Raw genomic sequence first — 25,558 nt, 5'->3', positions numbered from 1 at the left:
ATTCAAGATTTTAGAACACTAATATCCCTTTATCAGACAATCTAATTTTCATTTAATTTCATATATAAATCAGACTCCCTTAAATGGGGACTAAAGTGTCGAACATTTTCCACAGTCTTGCATAGCTATTAATGGTATTGCCCCCAAATTTCTTTGGTTATTTTATTCACAAAACAATGTATTCTTTCATCTTAGGAAAATTAGAAAATTGTATGAATTGTTCATTGTTGCTGCCAAGTGTCTAACAGACATCAAAGCTAGATATACGTACCATCTAAGCGCTATTTTAATAGGTGTAGTGAGGCAGGAAGTGAAGAGATCAGCAGGAAGGTCAGGGTTCATTGGCAGCAATTCAGTGGCATCACAGGCTGCCAGTTGTATGCAGTTCTTCATTGAGGGTGGAAGAGGCATCTGTGCCAGAGGGTGGCTGGGATTTATTGCAGCAACCTGTGTAGGGGGACACAATGCAATTTTCCTTAACTTTTTATATAAAAGGTTACATGACCACTTTTCTTCTGCAACGGGATTATAATCAGTTTGCTTTTATTTAAGGGACTGTTCTTTATCTCAAAGGTACTAAATAGGTGGTTAAGGAGTTAAAACAATAAGAATCTTTATTATAAAGGATACCAGAGTTACTACTATGTAAAAAGATGCACGACCACCATTGCCCAATTAACCCCAACCATGGCCATTTGCATGTCAAAACCCTAACACAAGCGTAGGTGTTTTTAAAAAATTTTTCTTCCATACATTTGGGAAGAGTCCATGATAATTTACTCCTGGGTATTGCCTCTTGTCTTGACTCAGCTAGCTCCCATTCATGCATTGCTGCTCTGTAACTGACCATTCAACAAAAGATTCCAAAAGAATTAAAAAAAAGTTGTTAATATAAGTAAATTGTTTAAAATTGCATGATTTATCTGAATCATGAAATTTGAATTTATTTTATAAAGGTGATGAGTCCACGATCTGGGAATTATACTCCACTAGGAGGAGGCAAAGATTCCCAAAACTGCAGGAACCCTTTAAAAACCCTCCCTGGAAACTAGTATTGTCTTTGCCTCCGTAGGAGGAAGATGAAAAATGGAGGTGCTTCAGATTTACTTCTATAAGACCGATTTGAGGCCCATTTTGCATCAGAGTGCTACTGTTTGACGGAGGGATATCTTGGGAATATTGGGTAAATGGCACAATAACACCCTATTGGAGTTAGTCACAAGTCTACCACAGGTGTCACAGGGACCTGTTGCAAGCCTCCTATTGTTGGGTCGTCGGTATACTCCATATTCGAGTTCCTCTGCTGTTATGTTTACAGCAATGAATTGGCTATCTACTGGAAGCAGTTTTCTTCTGCGTTTGGTGTGTACAGTAGTATGGGTGCTTGTTTGGCAAGTATGCTTATGTATTTGAGGCACTCATTCTCTTTGGAGTATTTGGGCGCCCTGGTCCTCTGCGTTTTGGCTATAGCACGCGTTGCTCATTAGTTTTCACGCTCTGTATGTCTGAGCGTTTGCATGAGGCTCTGTGTCAGAATAGCACTCTCTGGTATCTAATGGATTGTTAACGCTCATGCTTTTCTTCCTCCCTTAACTGGATTGGAAGGGGTACGAATTTCATTACTCCCAAGAGCTGCTTATAGGGGGATATAAGGTTCTATGCAGTGATTTTCTGCCTTATTCTTCTTTGGGGGGGATTTTTCATTGAAAGCAGTTTATATTTTGCCACTATGTAGCCCTCTGTCCCAAATACTTTAAAATGCTTAGAAGATAGATCCACTGAATACTTTCCTACTAATATTAAGTTTGTGCTTTGCAATCGTATTGATATTGTGTCCCTTGCCCAGCTTAGCAAACCTTGTTTGGATCATTTAGTTCATTCTAACCAGACTAATGCTGCTCTTGCTTTTAAAAAGGTATTTGTCCTCCTTCTGTTTGTTCCACACAGGGGAGTACTTCAGATTTCACCCCAGGATTTAAAGCTTTTGTACGCTCTGTATCTGAAATGTTGGCAGCTACGTCTCCACTAATTAAGTGAAAAGGGTCAGTCTCTGATCATCCTTCTATTAGCTCGGTTAAGTTAATGTTTCAGATCCTGGTTCGGCTGATTTGTCATCTGAAAGTGAATTATTATCTGATGATCAGGGGTCAGTTTCTGATAAGGATTCATCTTTTTCATTTAAACATCTGTGGCTGAGCTCTGTAGCAACCTAAGGGTTGCAGGTTCGATCCCCGGCGAGGTCCACTCAGCCTTTCATCCTTCCGAGGTCAATAAAATGAGCAGCGCCTTGAGACCCTACGGGCTTTACAAGTACCCAATACAGTCCCTTTTAAGAAAAGTGTTATGTCCTTTAGGGGGTTCAGGATCCTCAAGTGTCTGAGGACAAGTCTGTTAAACAAGTGGATTTGATTTGTAAACTTGCTATTTCATCTCCAGAGGTTTTGCCTGTTCCTGATGCTCTCTCTAAGCTAGTCTCTAAGGAGTGTATAGGCTGGGTTGCACTCTTAATCCTTCCTTGAGGTTTTAGAAGATCTTTCCTTTATCAGCTTCTGACATCGAGCTTTGGGAAACTATCCCTACGCTGGATGGGGCTATTTCTACTTTGGAGGATAGTAATTCCTTTAAGGATCACATGGATAGGAATCTGATCCAGATCTTCCAGTAGGGAAGATTACGCCTTTTTCAGGTGGTTTGGTTTCAGTCTGATCAGGATTCCTGGGTCCTAAGCATAGTTTCTCAGCAATACAAAAACAGAATTTATGCTTACCTGATAAATTACTTTCTCTTACGGTGTATTCAGTCCACGGATTAATCCTTACTTGTGGGATATTCTCAATCCCTACAGGAAGTGGCAAAGAGAGCACACAGCAAAGCTGTCCATATAGCTCCCCTCAGGCTCCGCCCCCCCAGTCATTCGACCAACGGTTAGGAGAAAAAGGAGAACCATAGGGTGCAGTGGTGACTGTAGTTATCAAAAATTAAATTTGAACCTGACTTAAATGTCAGGGCGAGCCGTGGACTGAATACACCGTAAGAGAAAGTAATTTATCAGGTAAGCATGAATTCTGTTTTCTCTTACTTGGTGTATTCAGTCCACGGATTCATCCTTACTTGTGGGATACCAATACCAAAGCAATAGGACACGGATGAAGGGAGGGAACAAGTCAGGTAACCTAAACGGAAGGCACCACTGCTTGCAAAACCTTTCTCCCAAAAATAGCCTCCGAAGAAGCAAAAGTATTGAATTTGTAAAATATGGCAAATGTGTGCAGTGAAGACCAAGTCGCTGCCGTACAAATCTGTTCAACAGAAGCCTCATTCTTGAAAGCCCATGTGGAAGCCACAGCTCTAGTGGAATGAGCTATAATTCGTTCAGGAGGCTGCAGTCCCGCAGTCTCATAAGCCAAACGGATGATGCTTTTCAGCAAAAAGGAAAGAGAGGTAGCAGTCGCTTTCTGACCTCTCCTCTTACCAGAATAGACAACAAACAAGGATGATGTTTGTCTGAAATCTTTAGTTGCTTTTAAATAGAATTTTAAAGCACGAACCACGTCAAGATTGTGTAAAAGTCGTTCCTTCTTAGAAACTGGATTAGGACACAGAGAAGGAACAATGATTTCCTGGTTAATATTCTTATTAGAAACCACTTTTGGAAGGAAACCAGGTTTGGTGCGCCAAACAACCTTATCTGCATGGAACACCAGATAGGGTGAATTACACTGCAAAGCAGACAATAAACTCTTCAAGCAGAAGAAATAAAACTACAAATATAACACCACATACTCTTTACCACCCCTGTGGAGATGCTACTTGTTAGAGCGGCAAAGAGAATGACTGCGGGGGGGCGGAGCCTGAGGGGAGCTATATGGACAGCTTTGCTGTGTGCTCTCTTTTCCACTTCCTGTAGGGATTGAGAATATCCCACAAGTAAGGATGAATCCGTAGACTGAATACACCAAGTAAGAGAAATAAGTTTCCCGCTGAGGCATCTCATGGGAAGGTTTCTTCGGTTTCCTGTTCCAAAGAATCTTTCGTAGGCAAAGGCCTTTTTTCGGTCTCTCTTAGATCTGGAATCTATGGGAATTATGGTCGCAGTTTTAATTTTAGAACAGGTTTTGAGATTGTATTCCATCCTCTTCATTGTTTCAAAGAAAGATAGAACCTTCAGACTGGTTCTGTATTTTAAGTCTCTGAACTAGTTTCTCAGGGTTCCTACTTTCAAGATGGACTAATTATGCCTCTTGGTGATTTCCCTGTCTTGGTGGATGGATCATCACTCCATCTTTCAAGGAGCTTTCTTTGTTCATCCTACTGGACTATGTGGATCTATGGGGTCTCCCACAGATAGAACTGATGGTTTCTCAGTTATTCAAAAAGCTTCACAAATATTATTTAAGGTCCAGGGTTCCTCAGGCGGCGTTTGTGGATGCTCTGGTAGCTCCTTGGTTGTTTAATTCGGATTATATAGTCCCTCCTCTGGTATTTCTGCCAATGGTAATTGTCAGGATCAGACAAGAGAGGTCATCAATAATTCTGATTGTTCCTGCTTGGCCTTGCAGAACTTGGTTTATAGATCTGATTCAAATCCCGTTTTCCTATGTGGCCTCTTCCTCTGTGCCGCAACAATTTTTTCAAAAGGATCTCAAGTATCGCAACGTGATGGCTTGGAGATTGAATGCCTAGTTCTTAAACAGAGAGGAACATAGTTATTCATGGCATTCTATCAGAATTCTGCAATTTCTTCAGAATGGTTTTGATAAAAGTTTATCCGCCAGTTCTTTGAAAGGCCAGTTTTGGTCTCTTTCCGTCTTAATTCACAAGAATTTTACTAAGCTTCCAGATTTTCAGAGTTTTGCAAGTTCCTCCTTTTAAACAAGCCAGATTATGAAATAACCCTTTTGATGCAAGCCTGGTGTCCTAGCATAGATATATAGATATTATTAGAATATGGAAAGGTGACTTAGATTCATTAAATTCATTCATTCAACATGTTAATAACAATCATCTATCGTTAAAATTCACTCCAACCATTCATAGCACACAAATAATATTTCTAGACCTTAACCTTACTATCCAGATAGAAGGGACAGATTATTACTAAAATCTATTTTAAACCCTGCAATAACAATATATATATTGATAAGAATAGTTGCCATCACCCACAAGGTTCAAAACAACACCAAAAAGGCAATTTCATCAGATATGCAGAAATTGTAATAAATTAGATGACTATATAGAACAATCTACCATCTTCTAGACAGGTTTATAGATAAAGGCTACTCCATTACAGAAATAGAGGATGAGAAAATGAAGATATAAAATAAAGAGTGACTATCGATAGTGGAGAAAAATAGAACATAATCAAATCTCATGAATTTTCCTAATTTTGTTGACAACTTTTAAAAAGATGATTCAGATTATTCAAAAACATTGGCATGTTCTAAAAGTGGATGAGGTCTTAAAGGATATAATTCCAGATAAGGACAGAATCATATACAGGAAAGCGGACAGCTTGAAAAACAATTTAGGCTTACCAGATAAATTCCTTTCCATTCGGATAGGGAGAGTCCACGGCTTCATTCCTTACTGTTGGGAAATACAACACCTGGCCACCAGGAGGCGGCAAAGACACCCCAGCCAAAGGCTCAAATATCCCTCCCACTTCCTCATTACCCCAGTCATTCTGCGGAGGGAACAAGGAAAAGTAGGAGAAACATTAGGGTATAAATGGTGCCAGAAGAATAAAATAAATAATAGGGGACCACCCATAGACAAGAAAAAATGTGCGGGCCGTGGACTCTCCCCTATACGGAAGGAAAGGAATTTATCTGGTAAGCATAAATTATGTTTTCCTTCCTAAGATAGAGAGAGTCCACGGCTTCATTCCTTACTGTTGGGAAAACTATACTCAAGCTCCAGGACACTAAATGAATAACGGGAGGGAACAAAAAGAAAGAGGCGGACCCTATTCTGAGGGCACCACAGACTGCAAAACTATTATCTCGAAAGCTGCTTCAGCCGAAGCAAAAACATCAAACTTGTAATATTTTGAAAAAGTATGTAAGGAGGACCAGGTAGCCGCCTTACAAATCTGATTCATAGAGGCCTTGTTCTTAAAGGGACACTAAACCCAAATGTTTTCTTTCATGATTCAGATAGAGCATGCAATTTTAAGCAACTTTCTATTTTGCTCCTATTATCAAATTTTCTTCGTTCACTTGCTATTTTAAGTTGAAAATGCAGGAATGTAATGTAAGCAGCCAGCCCATTTTTGGTTCAGCATCTGGGTAGAGCTTGCTGATTGGTTTGTTACATTTAGCCACTAATCAGAAAGCACTACCATGGTGCTGAACCAAAAATGGGCTGGCTCTTAAGTTTACATTCCTGCTTTTTCAAATAAAGATAGCATGAGAATTAAGAAAAAATTATATTAGGAGTAAATTAGAAAGTTGCTTAAAATTGCATGTTATCTGATTCAGTAAAGAAAAAAAATTGGGTTTGTATCCCTTTAAATGCCCAATAGGAAGCCACTGCTCTAGTGGAATGAGCCGTTATCCTCTCAGGAGGACGCTGTCTCGTAAGCTAAGCGGATGACACTCCTTAACCAAAAAGATAGGGAAGTCGAAGTAGTCTTCTGCCCCTTACGCTTCCCTGAATAGACAACAAACAAAGAGGAAGATTGTCTAAACTCCTTAGTAGATTAAAGATAGAACTTCAAGGCCCGAACCACATCCAAATTGTGAAGTAAGCGTTCCTTTTATAAAGGAGGATTAGGACACAAGGAAGGAACCACAATCTCCTGATTGATGTTGCGATCTGACACAACCTTAGGAAGAAAACCTCATTTAGTACGTAAAACTACCTTATCTGCATAAAAAAAAATCAGATAAGGCGGCTCACATGGCAAAGCAGAGATCTCAGAAACTCTGCGCAGAGGCAATAGCCAATAAAAAGAGAACCTTCCAAGATAACAGTTTAATGTCAACGGAATGCAGAGGCTCAAACGGAACCTGTTGCAAAACCCGAAGAACAAGATTTAGGCTCCAAGGAAGAGCCCCAGATCTAAACACAGGTCTGATCCTAATCAGAGCCTTAAAGGGTTAGAAATGTTTGCTAAATTGCATGAAAATAAAATAAATTATTTGATACATCAATATTTACAGTTTTAAATCCACTTATATTTAAAAATGAAGCTTCTAAATATATATATTTGTACTTTTCTTTTTCCAATAACCGCTCTGACCACCGCCCATAAAAGAAGGCTGAACTAGGATAAAGCATAGTTTATCATAGTCCAATCGTGCTGCAGCATTGCGCATGTAATTTAATATTTATAATGTACTATCTCGTTAAAGATCACATGTGCAGTACTCTGTAAGGGCAATTGCATGCGCACTTGATCCTAAATGACCCGGACGCCATATTTACTGTTTCTGTTACCACTTATGCGCATATTCTTTCATATGTCATAATAAAATTCAGTTATTTACATTTTCTAAGGGATGAAAAAAGCAAATAAATGTGAGATTGTAAGCAATAGCTAATTGGATGTTACTTACTATTGCTTACAATACGTCCCCATCTATATCCAGCACTTGGTTAGGTAAGGCTCTGATTAGGATCAGACCTGTGTTTAGATCTGGGGCTCTTCCTTGGAGCCTAAATCTTGTTCTTCGGGTTTTGCAACAGGTTCCGTTTGAGCCTCTGCATTCCGTTGAAATTAAACTGTTATCTTGGAAGGTTCTCTTTTTATTGGGTCACAGATATGCGCATGCGTTAACCGGTTAACTATTTGAATGCGCATGCCAACCGCCATGATGTTTCTACCTAGGCAGAACATCATTATAGGGCTTGCATAATGAGGACAATAGTGGGTTTGGCAAAATCAGCAGTTTGGAGTACAAACTGCAGGAAAATGACCAGAAACATTTAATAGGTACCAATTGCAAATATATTTTATATATAATGAGGTTTTAAAACAAGTTAAAATAATTTTTGAGTTTCCTATCCCTTTAACAAAGGACTGCACGTCTAGAAGCTAAGCCAGTCTCTTGTGCAATAAAACCGACAGGGCCGAAATCTGTCCCCACAGGGAACTAGCAGAAAGGCCCTACTCCAGCCCATACTGGAGAAAAGATAAGATCCTAGTAACCTTAACTCTGTGCCAGGAAAAACCACGCTCTTCACACCTGAATAAGTAGGTCTTCCACACCTTGTGGTAGACACGCCGAGTAACTGGTTTATGAGCTTGGATAAGAGTATCAATGACACATGACATGAGAAACCTCTCTTGGCTAAGACTAAGCGTTCAATCTCCACACAGTCAGCCTCAGAGAATCTAGATTTTGATGGACAAATGGACCTTGTATCAGCAGGTCTCTGCGACAAGGTAACTTAAATGGAGGAGATGAGGACATCCCCACTAGATCCGCGAACCATGACCTTTGCGGCCAGCCGGCCACGTTGGAGCAATCAGGATTACTGACACCAGCCCCTGCTTGATGCAGGCCAGCACTCGAGGAAGAAGCGGTAATGGAGGGAAAAGATATGAGTTTGAACCCACAGGGCACTGCTAGTGCATCTATTAAATCAGCTTGGGGATCCCTCGACCCGTACCTGGGAAGCTTGGCATTGAGTTGTGATGCCATGAGATCTATCTCTGGCGTCCCCCACTTGCTGCATATCTCTGCAAACACCTCGGGATGGAGAGACCATTCCCCTGGATGGAAGGATTGCCTGTTGAGAAAGTCTGCCTCCCAGTTATCCACACCTGGAATGTGGATCTCTGACAGCGAACAGCTGTGGGCCTCTGCCCACTCTAGAATCTGAGATACGTCCTTCATCGCCAAGGAACTTTTCGTTCCCCCCTGATGGTTGATGTAAGCTACCGAGGTTATATTGTCTGATTGGAATCTGATAAACTGGGACGAACTCAGAAGTGGCCAAGCCTTTAAGGCCTTGAAGATTTGCCCGTAGTTCCAAAATATTGATCAGGAGGGAGGACGACTCTTGAGTCCACAACCCCTGTGCCTTCCTGGCACCCCAAACAGCTCCCCATCCAGATAGGCTTGCGTTCATAGTCACAATCTCCCAGGATGGTCTTAAAAAACATGTCCCTCGGGACAGATGATCAGGACAGAGCCACCAAGAGAGCAATTCTCTCGACCGGCTGTCTAATACAATCTGTTGAGACAGATCTGAATGATCTCCAATTCACTGCCTCAGCATGCACAGTTGTAAAGGTCTGAGATGGAACCTGGCAAAATGATATCCATGCAGGACACAATGAGACCAATCACCTACATACACTGAGCCACAGAGGCACTCAAGGAGGTCCGGAGGGCAAGACATGCCGAAGTTAGCTTGCAACGTCTCTGGTCTGTTAGAAATATCCTCATGGATATGGAGTCTATAATAGTACCCAGGAATTCCACCCTGGTATTTGGGATAAGAGAACTATATTCCAAGTTTATCTTCCATCCATGTGATCAAAGAAGACTAAGAATGGACTCTGAGAATTCTTTCGCAAGACGAAAAGATGGTGCTTGCACCAGAATATCGTCCAAGTATGGGGCTACTGCAATACCCTGAGTTCTGGCAACGGCTAGAAGAGCCCCCAGAACCTTCGTAAAGATTCTTGGAGCAGTAGCTAGGCCAAACGGAAGGGCAATGAACTGGAAGTGCTGGTCCAGGAATGCAAACGTCAGGAACTAAAAGTGTTCCCTGTGGATTGGAACATGAAGGTAAGCATCCTTCAGATCTATAGTGGTCATAAACTGGCCTTCCTGAATTAAAGGAAGGATGGACCTTATCGTCTCCATCTTGAAGGAGGGACACTGAGAAATTTGTTTAAGCAGTTTAGGTCCAGAATTGGGCATAAAGTTCCCTCCTTCTTTGGGACCACGAAAAGGTTTAAATAAAACCCCAAACCTCTTTCTTCGATAGGCACCGGGACAACAAAAACCCTTAAGAAAGATAGATCCAGAACGCAACCTAGAAAGGCATTGCTCTTTTCTGGTCTGGTAGACAGATTCGCTAAAGGAATCTGCCCCTTGGCGGATGAGATTTGAAGCCTATCTTGTATCCCTGAGATACCACCTCTATGACTCACGGAACCAGGCGTCTGGAAAAAAAAAAAAAAAGACAGTCTGCCCCCCTACACGATCTGATCCCGGTTCAGGGGCTGCCCCTTCATGCAGATTGGTTTTCTGCGAGCTTCTTATTCTGCTTGGATTTATTCCAGGACAGAGCCGGCTTCCAAGTACTCTTGGGTTGTTCGGGCTTGGAGAAGGATTGTTGTAATTGGGATTTGTCAGAACGAAAGGAACCAAAATTAGAAGATCGTCGTTCCTTAGACTTGTTCTTCTTATCTTGCGGTAGGAAGGTACCCTTGCCTCCTGTAACCGTAGAAATAATGGAGTCCAGGCCTGGACCAAATAAAATCTTTCCCTTGAAGAAAAGAGAAAGGAGTCTGGACTTAGAAGTCATATCCGCAGACCAAGACTTCAACCAGAGTGCCTGGCGGGCTAGGACCACAAAGCCAGAGGCCTTTGCATTTAGGGGAATAATTTGCATGTTCGCATCACAGATAAAAGAATTAGCAATCCTCAGAGCTTTAATTCTGTCTTGAATATCCTCGAAGGGAGACTCCACTTTAATGAGTTCTGACAAAGAGTCGCACCAGTAGGTAGCTGCTCCTGCAGCCGCAGGTTGAAAAAAAAATCCCGTATGTTGAAACATCTTTCTCAGAAAGGTTTCCATTTTCTGATCCATCGGCTCTCTGAACGAAAAACTATCCTCAAGAGGTATAGTAGTACTTCAAGCAAGCTTAGAAATAGCACCATCCACCTTAGGAATGGAGCCCCATAAATCCAGTTGAGAGTCTGGGACCGGGAACAACTTTTTAAAAGTAGACGAGGGGGAAAAGGAAGAACCAATTATTTCCCATTCGTACTTAATAATGTTCGCCATCTTAACCGTCATAGGAAAAGTCAAAGTAACTTTCCTGTCTTCGGAAACTCAGTCTAATTTAGGTTTGATAGGTTCTTCAGGCAGCGCGGCCTCTAACGTAGACAGAACCTCCTTTAATAAAAAACACAAGTGCTCAATTTTAAATCTAAAGGACGGTTCCTCCGCAGCAGGAGGCTTAGACGCTAAGGACTCCGACCCAGAAAGTTCACCCTCTGAAGCTACAGAGGTTAACTCATCATCGGAAAACTGGAACATAATAGCAAAATCCGATAAATATTTAGATGTTTAACCTTTCTCTTGCATTTCTTAGAGCAAGGTAATGCACTGAGGGCTGCAGACACCGCCGTTTGTAACTGCATGGCAAAGTTTGCAGGAAGAAGGCCCCCTCCGGATGGAGGATTTGACATGCTATGGGGTACTGCATGTGGAGTGGATAATGTAGCAAGGGTAGTAAGCTCACAGGATGCCGAGTCCTGTGAGGTAGACGGCTCAGAGGGACTAAAAGCCTTAGCAGGCTTGTCTCCCCCTTCTTAGACTTTATAACGGTGTTAATGCATGTGGAACATAATTGAGTGGGCGGGAAAACCACAGCCTCCTCACAATATAAACATATATGATTTAGTACAGAAGGAGTACCTTCTAACATGTCAGAGTCCTCCATAGCTCAGATTATTCCCACAGGAGGACACAAATAAAAAAGTTTTTTATTATAGATAACTGCACCTTTATACTCCCAATGGTTGGACACTCACCACCTTCTAGACCCAGACAGTTAACAGAGGAAACGCTCTTCTCAGGTTCAAGTCTCAGCCAGATCGGAGGAAATGAACATAGACCACACCCGGTCACATGGTGTGCAAGACAGTACTTCCTTTACTGTACTGATCGCTGTTCTTAGCTGCTACAGCAGCCCACGGCTACAAATTTTTTTTGCTAAGAGGTGACATTTTCACCTCTTAGCCAATAGCCGTGTGGTAAATCTGGCTTGGCGCCCATGAAAAGTCACCTCTTAGAAAAATTTTTTTAGCCTTGGGCTGCTGTAGCAGTTAAGAATGGCAATCGGTTGAAACGAATAAAGGAGCTTTCTACATGAAGTATCTTATACTTCATGAATGAAAGTCCCCTTTATTTGTTTCAATGGTCAATTCTAGCGTTTGTACAACGCTAGGATTGAATTTCACTTTAAGGACACAAAAACATAATTTATGCTTACCTGATAAATTCCTTTCTTCTGTAGTGTGATCAGTCCACGGGTCATCATTACTTCTGGGATATTACTCCTCCCCAACAGGAAGTGCAAGAGGATTCACCCAGCAGAGCTGCATATAGCTCCTCCCCTCTACGTCACTCCCAGTCATTCGACCAAGGACCAACGAGAAAGGAAAAGCCAAGGGTGAAGTGGTGACTGGAGTATAAATTAAAAAATATTTACCTGCCTTAAAAAACAGGGCGGGCCGTGGACTGATCACACTACAGAAGAAAGGAATTTATCAGGTAAGCATAAATTATGTTTTCTTCTGTTAAGTGTGATCAGTCCACGGGTCATCATTACTTCTGGGATACCAATACCAAAGCAAAAGTACACGGACGACGGGAGGGATAGGCAGGCTCTTTATACAGAAGGAACCACTGCCTGAAGAACCTTTCTCCCAAAAATAGCCTCCGATGAAGCAAAAGTGTCAAATTTGTAAAATTTGGAAAAAGTATGAAGCGAAGACCAAGTTGCAGCCTTGCAAATCTGTTCAACAGAGGCCTCATTCTTGAAGGCCCAAGTGGAAGCCACAGCTCTAGTAGAATGAGCTGTAATTCTTTCAGGAGGCTGCTGTCCAGCAGTCTCATAAGCTAAACGAATTATGCTACGAAGCCAAAAAGAAAGAGAGGTAGCGGAAGCTTTTTGACCTCTCCTCTGCCCAGAGTAAATGACAAACAGAGAAGACGTTTGTCGAAATTCCTTAGTTGCCTGTAAGAAAAATTTTAGAGCACGGACTACATCCAGGTTGTGCAGTAGACGTTCCTTCTTTGAAGAAGGATTTGGGCATAAAGAAGGAACAACAATCTCTTGATTGATATTCCTGTTAGTAACTACCTTAGGTAAGAACCCAGGTTTAGTACGCAGGACTACCTTATCCGAATGAAAAATCAAATAAGGAGAATCACAATGTAAGGCTGATAATTCAGAGACTCTTCGAGCCGAGGAAATAGCCATTAAAAATAGAACTTTCCAAGATAACAACTTTATATCAATGGAATGAAGGGGTTCAAACGGAACGCCCTGTAAAACATTAAGAACAAGGTTTAAACTCCATGGTGGAGCAACAGTTTTAAACACAGGCTTAATTCTGGCCAAAGCCTGACAAAAAGCCTGGACGTCAGGAACTTCTGACAGACGTTTGTGTAACAGAATGGACAGAGCTGAGATCTGTCCCTTTAATGAACTAGCAGATAAACCCTTTTCTAAACCTTCTAGTAGAAAAGACAATATCCTAGGAATCCTAACCTTACTCCAAGAGTAACCTTTGGATTCACACCAATATAGGTATTTACGCCATATCTTATGGTAAATCTTTCTGGTAACAGGTTTCCTAGCCTGTATTAAGGTATCAATAACTGACTCAGAAAATCCACGTCTTGATAAAATCAAGCGTTCAATTTCCAAGCAGTCAGCTTCAGAGAAGTTAGATTTTGATGTTTGAAGGGACCCTGTATCAGAAGGTCCTGTTTCAGAGGTAGAGACCAAGGTGGACAGGATGACATGTCCACCAGGTCTGCATACCAAGTCCTGCGTGGCCACGCAGGTGCTATTAGAATCACTGATGCTCTCTCTTGTTTGATTCTGGCAATCAATCGAGGAAGCAACGGGAAGGGTGGAAACACGTAAGCCATCCTGAAGTCCCAAGGTGCTGTCAGAGCATCTATCAGGACTGCTCCTGGATCCCTGGATCTGGACCCGTAACGAGGAAGCTTGGCGTTCTGTCGAGACGCCATGAGATCTATCTCTGGTTTGCCCCAACGTCGAAGTATTTGGGCAAAGACCTCCGGATGAAGTTCCCACTCCCCCGGATGAAAAGTCTGACGACTTAAGAAATCCGCCTCCCAGTTCTCCACTCCCGGGATGTGGATTGCTGACAGGTGGCAAGAGTGAGACTCTGCCCAGCAAATTATCTTTGATACTTCCATCATAGCTAGGGAGCTTCTTGTCCCTCCCTGATGGTTGATGTAAGCTACAGTCGTGATGTTGTCCGACTGAAACCTGATGAACCCCCGAGTTGTCAACTGGGGCCAAGCCAGGAGGGCATTGAGAACTGCTCTCAATTCCAGAATGTTTATTGGCAGGAGACTCTCCTCCTGACTCCATTGTCCCTGAGCCTTCAGAGAATTCCAGACGGCACCCCAACCTAGAAGGCTGGCGTCTGTTGTTACAATTGTCCAGTCTGGTCTGCTGAATGGCATCCCCCTGGACAGATGTGGCCGAGAAAGCCACCATAGAAGAGAATTTCTGGTCTCTTGATCCAGATTCAGAGAAGGGGATAAGTCTGAGTAATCCCCATTCCACTGACTTAGCATGCACAGTTGCAGTGGTCTGAGGTGTAAGCGTGCAAAGGGTACTATGTCCATTGCCGCTACCATTAAGCCGATTACCTCCATGCATTGAGCCACTGACGGGTGTTGAATGGAATGAAGGGTGCGGCAAGCACTTTGAAGTCTTGTTAGCCTGCCCTCTGTCAGGTAAATCTTCATTTCTACAGAATCTATAAGAGTCCCCAGGAAGGGAACTCTTGTGAGTGGAACGAGTGAACTTTTCTTTTCGTTCACCTTCCATCCATGTGACCTTAGAAATGCCAGCACTAACTCTGTATGAGACTTGGCAGTTTGAAAGCTTGAAGCTTGTATCAGAATGTCGTCTAGGTATGGAGCTACCGAGATTCCCCGGGGTCTTAGTACCGCCAGAAGAGCACCCAGAACCTTTGTGAAGATTCTTGGAGCTGTAGCCAATCCGAATGGAAGAGCCACAAACTGGTAATGCCTGTCTAGGAAGGCAAACCTTAGGTACCGATAATGATCTTTGTGAATCGGTATGTGAAGGTAAGCATCTTTTAAATCTACAGTGGTCATGTATTGACCCTCTTGGATCATAGGTAAAATTGTCCGAATAGTCTCCATCTTGAACGATGGAACTCTTAGGAATTTGTTTAGGAGCTTTAAGTCCAGGATTGGTCTGAAAGTTCCCTCTTTTTTGGGAACCACAAACAGATTTGAGTAAAACCCCTGTCCCTGTTCCGATCGTGGAACTGGATGGATTACTCCCATTAACAAGAGCTCTTGTACGCAGCGTAGAAACGCCTCTTTCTTTGTCTGGATTGTTGACAATCTTGACAGATGAAATCTCTCTCTTGGAGGAGAGTATTTGAAGTCCAGAAGGTATCCCTGAGATATTATCTCTAGCGCCCAGGGATCCTGAACATCTCTTGCCCAAGCCTGGGCGAAGAGAGAAAGTCTGCCCCCCACTAGATCCGATCCCGGATCGGGGGCCCTCAATTCATGCTGTTTTAGGGGCAGCAGCAGGTTTCCTAGTCTGCTTGCCCTTGTTCCAGGACTGGTTAGGTTTCCAGCCTTGTCTGTAGCGAGCAACAGCTCCTTCCTGTTTTGGTGCAGAGGAAGTTGATGCTGCTCCTGCTTTGAAATTACGAAAGGAACGAAAATTAGACTGTCTAGTCTTGGCTTTGGCTTTGTCCTGAGGCAGGGCATGGCCTTTACCTCCTGTAATGTCAGCGATAATCTCTTTCAACCCGGGCCCGAATAAGGTCTGCCCTTTGAAAGGTATATTAAGCAATTTAGACTTAGAAGTAACATCAGCTGACCAGGATTTTAGCCACAGCGCCCTGCGTGCCTGAATGGCGAATCCTGAATTCTTCGCCGTAAGTTTAGTAAGATGTACTACGGCCTCCGAAATGAATGAATTAGCTAGTTTAAGGACTCTAAGCCTGTCCGTAATGTCGTCCAGAGTAGCTGAACCAATGTTCTCTTCCAGAGACTCAATCCAGAATGCCGCTGCAGCCGTGATCGGCGCAATGCATGCAAGGGGTTGCAATATAAAACCTTGTTGAACAAACATTTTCTTAAGGTAACCCTCTAACTTTTTATCCATTGGACCTGAAAAAGCACAGCTATCCTCCACCGGGATAGTGGTACGCTTAGCTAAGGTAGAAACTGCTCCCTCCACCTTAGGGACCGTTTGCCATAAGTCCCTTGTGGTGGCGTCTATTGGAAACATTTTTCTAAATATCGGAGGGGGTGAGAACGGCACACCGGGTCTATCCCACTCCTTAGTAACAATTTCAGTAAGTCTCTTAGGTATAGGAAAAACAGAATTTATGTTTACCTGATAAATTACTTTCTCCAACGGTGTGTCCGGTCCACGGCGTCATCCTTACTTGTGGGATATTCTCCTCCCCAACAGGAAATGGCAAAGAGCCCAGCAAAGCTGGTCACATGATCCCTCCTAGGCTCCGCCTACCCCAGTCATTCGACCGACGTTAAGGAGGAATATTTGCATAGGAGAAACCATATGATACCGTGGTGACTGTAGTTAAAGAAAATAAATTATCAGACCTGATTAAGAAAACCAGGGCGGGCCGTGGGCCGGACACACCCTTGGAGAAAGTAATTTATCAGGTAAACATAAATTCTGTTTTCTCCAACATTGGTGTGTCCGGTCCACGGCGTCATCCTTACTTGTGGGAACCAATACCAAAGCTTTAGGACACGGATGATGGGAGGGAGCAAATCAGGTCACCTAAATGGAAGGCACCACGGCTTGCAAAACCTTTCTCCCAAAAATAGCCTCAGAAGAAGCAAAAGTATCAAACTTGTAAAATTTGGTAAAAGTGTGCAGTGAAGACCAAGTCGCTGCCCTACATATCTGATCAACAGAAGCCTCGTTCTTGAAGGCCCATGTGGAAGCCACAGCCCTAGTGGAATGAGCTGTGATTCTTTCGGGAGGCTGCCGTCCGGCAGTCTCGTAAGCCAATCTGATGATGCTTTTAATCCAAAAAGAGAGAGAGGTAGAAGTTGCTTTTTGACCTCTCCTTTTACCAGAATAAACAACAAACAAGGAAGATGTTTGTCTAAAATCCTTTGTAGCATCTAAATAGAATTTTAGAGCGCGAACAACATCCAAATTGTGCAACAAACGTTCCTTCTTTGAAACTGGTTTCGGACACAGAGAAGGTACGATAATCTCCTGGTTAATGTTTTTGTTAGAAACAACTTTTGGAAGAAAACCAGGTTTAGTACGTAAAACCACCTTATCTGCATGGAACACCAGATAAGGAGGAGAACACTGCAGAGCAGATAATTCTGAAACTCTTCTAGCAGAAGAGATTGCAACTAAAAACAAAACTTTCCAAGATAATAACTTAATATCAACGGAATGTAAGGGTTCAAACGGAACCCCCTGAAGAACTGAAAGAACTAAATTGAGACTCCAAGGAGGAGTCAAAGGTTTGTAAACAGGCTTAATTCTAACCAGAGCCTGAACAAAGGCTTGAACATCTGGCACAGCTGCCAGCTTTTTGTGAAGTAACACAGACAAGGCAGAAATCTGTCCCTTCAGGGAACTTGCAGATAATCCTTTTTCCAATCCTTCTTGAAGGAAGGATAGAATCTTAGGAATCTTAACCTTGTCCCAAGGGAATCCTTTAGATTCACACCAACAGAAATATTTTTTCCAAATTTTATGGTAAATTTTTCTAGTTACAGGCTTTCTGGCCTGAACAAGAGTATCGATAACAGAATCTGAGAACCCTCGCTTCGATAAGATCAAGCGTTCAATCTCCAAGCAGTCAGCTGGAGTGAAACCAGGTTCGGATGTTCGAACGGACCCTGAACAAGAAGGTCTCGTCTCAAAGGTAGCTTCCAAGGTGGAGCCGATGACATATTCACCAGATCTGCATACCAAGTCCTGCGTGGCCACGCAGGAGCTATCAAGATCACCGACGCCCTCTCCTGATTGATCCTGGCTACCAGCCTGGGGATGAGAGGAAACGGCGGGAACACATAAGCTAGTTTGAAGGTCCAAGGTGCTACTAGTGCATCCACTAGAGCCGCCTTGGGATCCCTGGATCTGGACCCGTAGCAAGGAACTTTGAAGTTCTGACGAGAGGCCATCAGATCCATGTCTGGAATGCCCCACAGCTGAGTGACTTGGGCAAAGATTTCCGGATGGAGTTCCCACTCCCCCGGATGCAATGTCTGACGAATCAGAAAATCCGCTTCCCAATTTTCCACTCCTGGGATGTGGATAGCGGACAGGTGGCAGGAGTGAGACTCCGCCCATAGAATGATTTTGGTCACTTCTTCCATCGCTAGAGAACTCCTTGTTCCCCCCTGATGGTTGATGTACGCAACAGATGTCATGTTGTCTGATTGAAACCGTATGAACTTGGCCCTCGCTAGCTGAGGCCAAGCCTTGAGAGTATTGAATATCGCTCTCAGTTCCAGAATATTTATCGGTAGAAGAGATTCTTCCCGAGACCAAAGACCCTGAGCTTTCAGGGCTCCCCAGACCGCGCCCCAGCCCATCAGACTGGCGTCGGTCGTGACAATGACCCACTCTGGTCTGCGGAATGTCATCCCTTGTGACAGGTTGTCCAGGGACAGCCACCAACGGAGTGAGTCTCTGGTCCTCTGATTTACTTGTATCTTCGGAGACAAGTCTGTATAATCCCCATTCCACTGACTGAGCATGCACAGTTGTAATGGTCTTAGATGAATGCGCGCAAAAGGAACTATGTCCATTGCCGCTACCATCAACCCGATCACTTCCATGCACTGAGCTATGGAAGGAAGAGGAACGGAATGAAGTATCCGACAAGAGTCTAGAAGCTTTGTTTTTCTGGCCTCTGTCAGAAATATCCTCATTTCTAAGGAGTCTATTATTGTTCCCAAGAAGGGAACCCTTGTTGACGGAGATAGAGAACTCTTTTCCACGTTCACTTTCCATCCGTGAGATCTGAGAAAGGCCAGGACGATGTCCGTGTGAGCCTTTGCTTGAGGAAGGGACGACGCTTGAATCAGAATGTCGTCCAAGTAAGGTACTACAGCAATGCCCCTTGGTCTTAGCACAGCTAGAAGGGACCCTAGTACCTTTGTGAAAATCCTTGGAGCAGTGGCTAATCCGAAAGGAAGCGCCACGAACTGGTAATGCTTGTCCAGGAATGCGAACCTTAGGAACCGATGATGTTCCTTGTGGATAGGAATATGTAGATACGCATCCTTTAAATCCACCGTGGTCATGAATTGACCTTCCTGGATGGAAGGAAGAATAGTTCGAATGGTTTCCATCTTGAACGATGGAACCTTGAGAAACTTGTTTAAGATCTTGAGATCTAAGATTGGTCTGAACGTTCCCTCTTTTTTGGGAACTATGAACAGATTGGAGTAGAACCCCATCCCTTGTTCTCTTAATGGAACAGGATGAATCACTCCCATTTTTAACAGGTCTTCTACACAATGTAAGAATGCCTGTCTTTTTATGTGGTCTGAAGACAACTGAGACCTGTGGAACCTCCCCCTTGGGGGAAGTCCCTTGAATTCCAGAAGATAACCTTGGGAGACTATTTCTAGCGCCCAAGGATCCAGAACATCTCTTGCCCAAGCCTGAGCGAAGAGAGAGAGTCTGCCCCCCACCAGATCCGGTCCCGGATCGGGGGCCAACATTTCATGCAGTCTTGGTAGCAGTGGCAGGTTTCTTGGCCTGCTTTCCCTTGTTCCAGCCTTGCATTGGTCTCCAAGCTGGCTTGGCTTGAGAAGTATTACCCTCTTGCTTAGAGGACGTAGCACCTCGGGCTGGTCCGTTTCTACGAAAGGGACGAAAATTAGGTTTATTTTTTGCCTTGAAAGGCCGATCCTGAGGAAGGGCGTGGCCCTTACCCCCAGTGATATCAGAGATAATCTCTTTCAAGTCAGGGCCAAATAGCGTTTTCCCCTTGAAAGGAATGTTAAGTAGCTTGTTCTTGGAAGACGCATCAGCCGACCAAGATTTCAACCAAAGCGCTCTGCGCGCCACAATAGCAAACCCAGAATTCTTAGCCGCTAACCTAGCCAATTGCAAAGTGGCGTCTAGGGTGAAAGAATTAGCCAATTTGAGAGCATTGATTCTGTCCATAATCTCCTCATAAGGAGGAGAATCACTATCGACCGCCTTTATCAGCTCATCGAACCAGAAACATGCGGCTGTAGCGACAGGGACAATGCATGCAATTGGTTGTAGAAGGTAACCCTGCTGAACAAACATCTTTTTAAGCAAACCTTCTAATTTTTTATCCATAGGATCTTTGAAAGCACAACTATCCTCTATGGGTATAGTGGTGCGTTTGTTTAAAGTGGAAACCGCCCCCTCGACCTTGGGGACTGTCTGCCATAAGTCCTTTCTAGGGTCGACCAAAGGAAACAATTTTTTAAATATGGGGGGAGGGACGAAAGGAATACCGGGCCTTTCCCATTCTTTATTAACAATGTCCGCCACCCGCTTGGGTATAGGAAAAGCTTCTGGGAGCCCCGGCACCTCTAGGAACTTGTCCATTTTACATAGTTTCTCTGGGATGACCAACTTGTCACAATCATCCAGAGTGGATAATACCTCCTTAAGCAGAATGCGGAGATGTTCCAACTTAAATTTAAATGCAATCACATCAGGTTCAGCCTGTTGAGAAATGTTCCCTGAATCAGTAATTTCTCCCTCAGACAAAACTTCCCTGGCCCCATCAGACTGGGTTAGGGGCCCTTCAGAGATATTAGTATCAGCGTTGCCATGCTCTTCAGTATCTAAAACAGAGCAGCCGCGCTTACGCTGACAAGTGTTCATTTGGGCTAAAATGTTTTTGACAGAATTATCCATTACAGCCGTTAATTGTTGCATAGTAAGGAGTATTGGCGCGCTAGATGTACTAGGGGCCTCCTGAGTGGGCAAGACTCGTGTAGACGAAGGAGGGAATGATGCAGTACCATGCTTACTCCCCTCACTTGAGGAATCATCTTGGGCATCATTGTCATTATCACATAAATCACATTTATTTAAATGAATAGGAATTCTGGCTTCCCCACATTCAGAACACAGTCTATCTGGTAGTTCAGACATGTTAAACAGGCATAAACTTGATAACAAAGTACAAAAACGTTTTAAAATAAAACCGTTACTGTCACTTTAAATTTTAAACTGAACACACTTTATTACTGCAATTGCGAAAAAACATGAAGGAATTGTGCAAAATTCACCAAATTTTCACCACAGTGTCTTAAAGCCTTAAAAGTATTGCACACCAAATTTGGAAGCTTTAACCCTTAAAATAACGGAACCGGAGCCGTTTTAAACTTTAACCCCTTTACAGTCCCTGGTATCTGCTTTGCTGAGACCCAACCAAGCCCAAAGGGGAATACGATACCAAATGACGCCTTCAGAAAGTCTTTCCTAAGTGTCAGAGCTCCTCTCACATGCGACTGCATGCCATGCCTCTCAAAAACAAGTGCGCCACACCGGCGCGAAAATGAGGCTCTGCTTATGCTTTGGGAAAGCCCCTAAGGTATAAGGTGTCTAATACAGTGCCTGCCGATATTATTATATCAAAATACCCAGATAAAATGATTCCTCAAGGCTAAATATGTGTTAATAATGAATCGATTTAGCCCAAAAAAAGTCTACAGTCTTAATAAGCCCTTGTGAAGCCCTTATTTACGATCGTAATAAACATGGCTTACCGGATCCCATAGGGAAAATGACAGCTTCCAGCATTACATCGTCTTGTTAGAATGTGTCATACCTCAAGCAGCAAGAGACTGCATACTGTTCCCCCAACTGAAGTTAATTGCTCTCAACAGTCCTGTGTGGAACAGCCATGGATTTTAGTTACGGTTGCTAAAATCATTTTCCTCATACAAACAGAAATCTTCATCTCTTTTCTGTTTCTGAGTAAATAGTACATACCAGCACTATTTCAAAATAACAAACTCTTGATTGAATAATAAAAACTACAGTTAAACACTAAAAAACTCTAAGCCATCTCCGTGGAGATGTTGCCTGTACAACGGCAAAGAGAATGACTGGGGTAGGCGGAGCCTAGGAGGGATCATGTGACCAGCTTTGCTGGGCTCTTTGCCATTTCCTGTTGGGGAGGAGAATATCCCACAAGTAAGGATGACGCCGTGGACCGGACACACCTATGTTGGAGAAAACCTCAGTACTCGTCGGTACCGCAAAATATTTATCCAACCTACACATTTTCTCTGGTATTGCAACTGTGTTACAATCATTCAGAGCCGCTAACACCTCCCCTAGTAATACACGGAGGTTTTCCAGTTTAAATTTAAAATTTGAAATATCTGAATCCAGTCTGTTTGGATCAGAACCGTCACCCACAGAATGAAGTTCTCCGTCCTCATGTTCTGCCACCTGTGACGCAGTGTCTGACATGGCCCTAATATTATCAGCGCACTCTGTTCTCACCCCAGAGTGATCACGCTTACCTCTTAGTTCTGGTAATTTAGCCAAAACCTCAGTCATAACAGTAGCCATATCCTGTAATGTGATTTGTAATGGCCGCCCAGATGTACTCGGCGCTACAATATCACGCACCTCCCTCTGAGCGGGAGATGTAGGTACTGACACGTGAGGCGAGTTAGTCGGCATAACTCTCCCCTCGTTGTTTGGTGAAATTTGTTCAATTTGTACAGATTGACTTTTATTTAAAGTAGCATCAATACAGTTAGTACATAAATTTCTATTGGGCTCCACTTTGGCATTGCAACAAATGACACAGGTATCATCCTCTGAATCAGACATGTTTAACACACTAGCAAATAAACTTGCAACTTGGAAATACAATTCAATTAGAATAATATTAAAACGTACTGTGCCGTTAAGAAGCACAGAAGATCTATGACAGTTGAAAATTAATAAATTGAAACAGTTATAGCCTCAATCCTTGTAAACAACACAACTTTAGCAAAGGTTTAATCCCATTAGCAAAGATAACAAATTCTGAAAGCAGGAAACAAATTACAGAATAAACGTTTTTTATCTCAGTCAAACTATAATTCTCACAGCTCTGCTGAGAGAAATTACCTCCCTCAAAATAAGTTTTGAAGACCCCTGAGCTCTGTAGAGATGAACCGGATCATGCAGGGAATACAATGAGTTGCTGACTGAAATATTTGATGCATAGTAAAAGCGCCAAAAAACGGCCCCTCCCCCTCACACACAGCAGTGAGGGAGAACAGAAACTGTCAGAAAAACAGATTAAGCAACTGCCAAGTGGAAAAATAGTGCCCAAACATTTATTCACACAGTACCTCAGCAAATGAAAACGATTTTACATTCCAGCAAAAACGTTAAACATAATCTCTAGTTATTAAACAGCTTTATGTATTTCTTACAGTGTAATTCTAGTGAAGTACCATTCCCCAGAATACTGAAGTGTAAAGTATACATACATGACATTATATCGGTATGGCAGGATTTTCTCATCAATTCCATTGTCAGAAAATAAAAACTGCTACATACCTCTATGCAGATTCATCTGCCCGCTGTCCCCTGATCTGAAGTTTACCTCACTCCTCAGATGGCCGAGAACAGCAATATGATCTTAACTACTCCGGCTAAAATCATAGCAAAACTCTGGTAGATTCTTCTTCAAACTCTGCCAGAGAGGTAATAACACACTCCGGTGCTATTTTAAAATAACAAACTTTTGATTGAAGATATAAAACTAAGTATAATCACCATAGTCCTCTCACACATCCTATCTAGTCGTTGGGTGCAAGAGAATGACTGGGAGTGACGTAGAGGGGAGGAGCTATATGCAGCTCTGCTGGGTGAATCCTCTTGCACTTCCTGTTGGGGAGGAGTAATATCCCAGAAGTAATGATGACCCGTGGACTGATCACACTTAACAGAAGAAAGTAGCAGCATTTATTTAATATGTTTTTACTTTATTAATGTTATATATTTCATTTACTTATGGGTTATTTTTTTAGTCTATATTCAAATAGTTTATATGTTGGACCTTACTTTACACAAAGAACACGGTTGATGTGTAAACAAATGCATGTTCACTAATATTTGGTTTTAAATTATATTATTTATTACATATGATTTATGTTTTTCTTGTATATTTTGTAATAGAAAATATGTTTCGTACAATTGGTCTATTCATACCATGTGATTACATCATTACTAGAGTACCTGAAAGGGAACTTATCAAGTGATTTTTTTTTGCTGCATATAATTTTGATTTAGGAATATCATAGCTTAATTATATGTACAGATAATTCTAAATATTTTTTTTATTCTTTTGACTTTTTTTATTCTAGATTAATTGATTACTCTGTTCCTCCATGCTGAATAGTAGGAAATACCCCTTATTTGTAAACCTTTTCCCTGCACAGGTGTAATCAATGCAGGAATTAGGTAGGTGAGGTTAATTTACCATATAAAGTGTAAGAGGGTTGACACATGCTTATAGCTCTTTTCATAGTAATTTTAACTGCTATTGAAAAAGGCAGCTGTGTCTGCCGTAACCGGTTGAGTTTTGTTATTAGATTTTATTAAAGCTGGAAATTACGGTCATCAATGCTTTCGGTGTTTTCTGAATAAAATCTTCAATTTCTTCAAGTAAGCCTATTAGTATGTTCCTTTTAGTGCAGACTGCTTGCTAAGCTATATTGCACTGTTGTTAGCCTTTTTTTCTGAGGTTTTCTGCAGAGACCTGAGGTGGGAGAAAGAGGTTTGGGAAGCTTCGTGTCAAAGACTGCGCCGCCATCTAAGAAACAGTCCTCCTTTTAAACCTATGCATAATTTGGATATTCAGCTTTTATCTTGGAAGGTTTTGTTTCTTTAAGCATTTTTTTTGCAAGAAGAATTTTCTGAATCGTCTGTCCTTTCCTGTGACCTTTCTTATCTTGTTTTTCACCAAAATAAGGCATTTTAGAGAATTCAGCCTCAAGTGGTTTCTTCTGATATTAGTCGTGAGACTGTTCATTCTTTTTGCCCTGATTCTAAGAATTTTAAAAGGGAGACTTCTTCATATTTTGGATATTGTCAGAGTTTTGAAATTCTATTGACAGGCTACTAAGGATTTTAGACAATCCTAAAGTCTGTTTGTTCATTTTTCTAATTCTAGGAAAGGTCAGAAAGCTACTAGTGTTTCATTAGATACTTGGACTTCTTTACATACCTTCACCAAATTCTACAATTTTTATGTTTTTGCTTCCTCTAAAGCAGCTTTTGGCAGGAAAGTCCTTCAGTCAGTTGTCTCTGGAAATTAGCCAATGTAGTATGTATATTTTTGTCCTTTTGGTATTACAAAAAGCTACATAATGTATTAAAGATTTTTTTATTTATCTAGACAAAATGGAATAATCTTGTCCCGCTCGCATTACTCATGGACTCAACAGTATTAGTTTAGGTATTAATTTCCCAGGAGTAATTTATTGTGGGCTCTTACCACCTGTATGAAAGAAAATATTTATGTTTAACCGTCAAATTAATTTATTTTATGGTGTTGGGAGTCCACGAGACCTCACTCATTATTTT

The 25,558-nt window shown here is 42.3% G+C and overlaps 1 protein-coding gene across 1 annotated transcript in view; it reads right to left on the bottom strand.

Moving 5' to 3' along the window:
- RPTOR (regulatory associated protein of MTOR complex 1) overlaps positions 1-25,558 on the bottom strand; it is a gene marked incomplete in the record, with an annotated part of 987,319 nt that overhangs the window by 270,302 nt on the left and 691,459 nt on the right. Inside the window, 1 exon segment of the mRNA XM_053706573.1 lies at positions 272-447. Within this exon segment, the coding sequence (XP_053562548.1) occupies positions 272-447 (176 nt within the window).

The sequence above is a fragment of the Bombina bombina genome, chromosome 1 (assembly GCF_027579735.1).
Source record: "Bombina bombina isolate aBomBom1 chromosome 1, aBomBom1.pri, whole genome shotgun sequence".
Taxonomy (NCBI): domain Eukaryota; kingdom Metazoa; phylum Chordata; class Amphibia; order Anura; family Bombinatoridae; genus Bombina; species Bombina bombina.
This window is presented reverse-complemented; position numbering and strand designations above follow the sequence as displayed.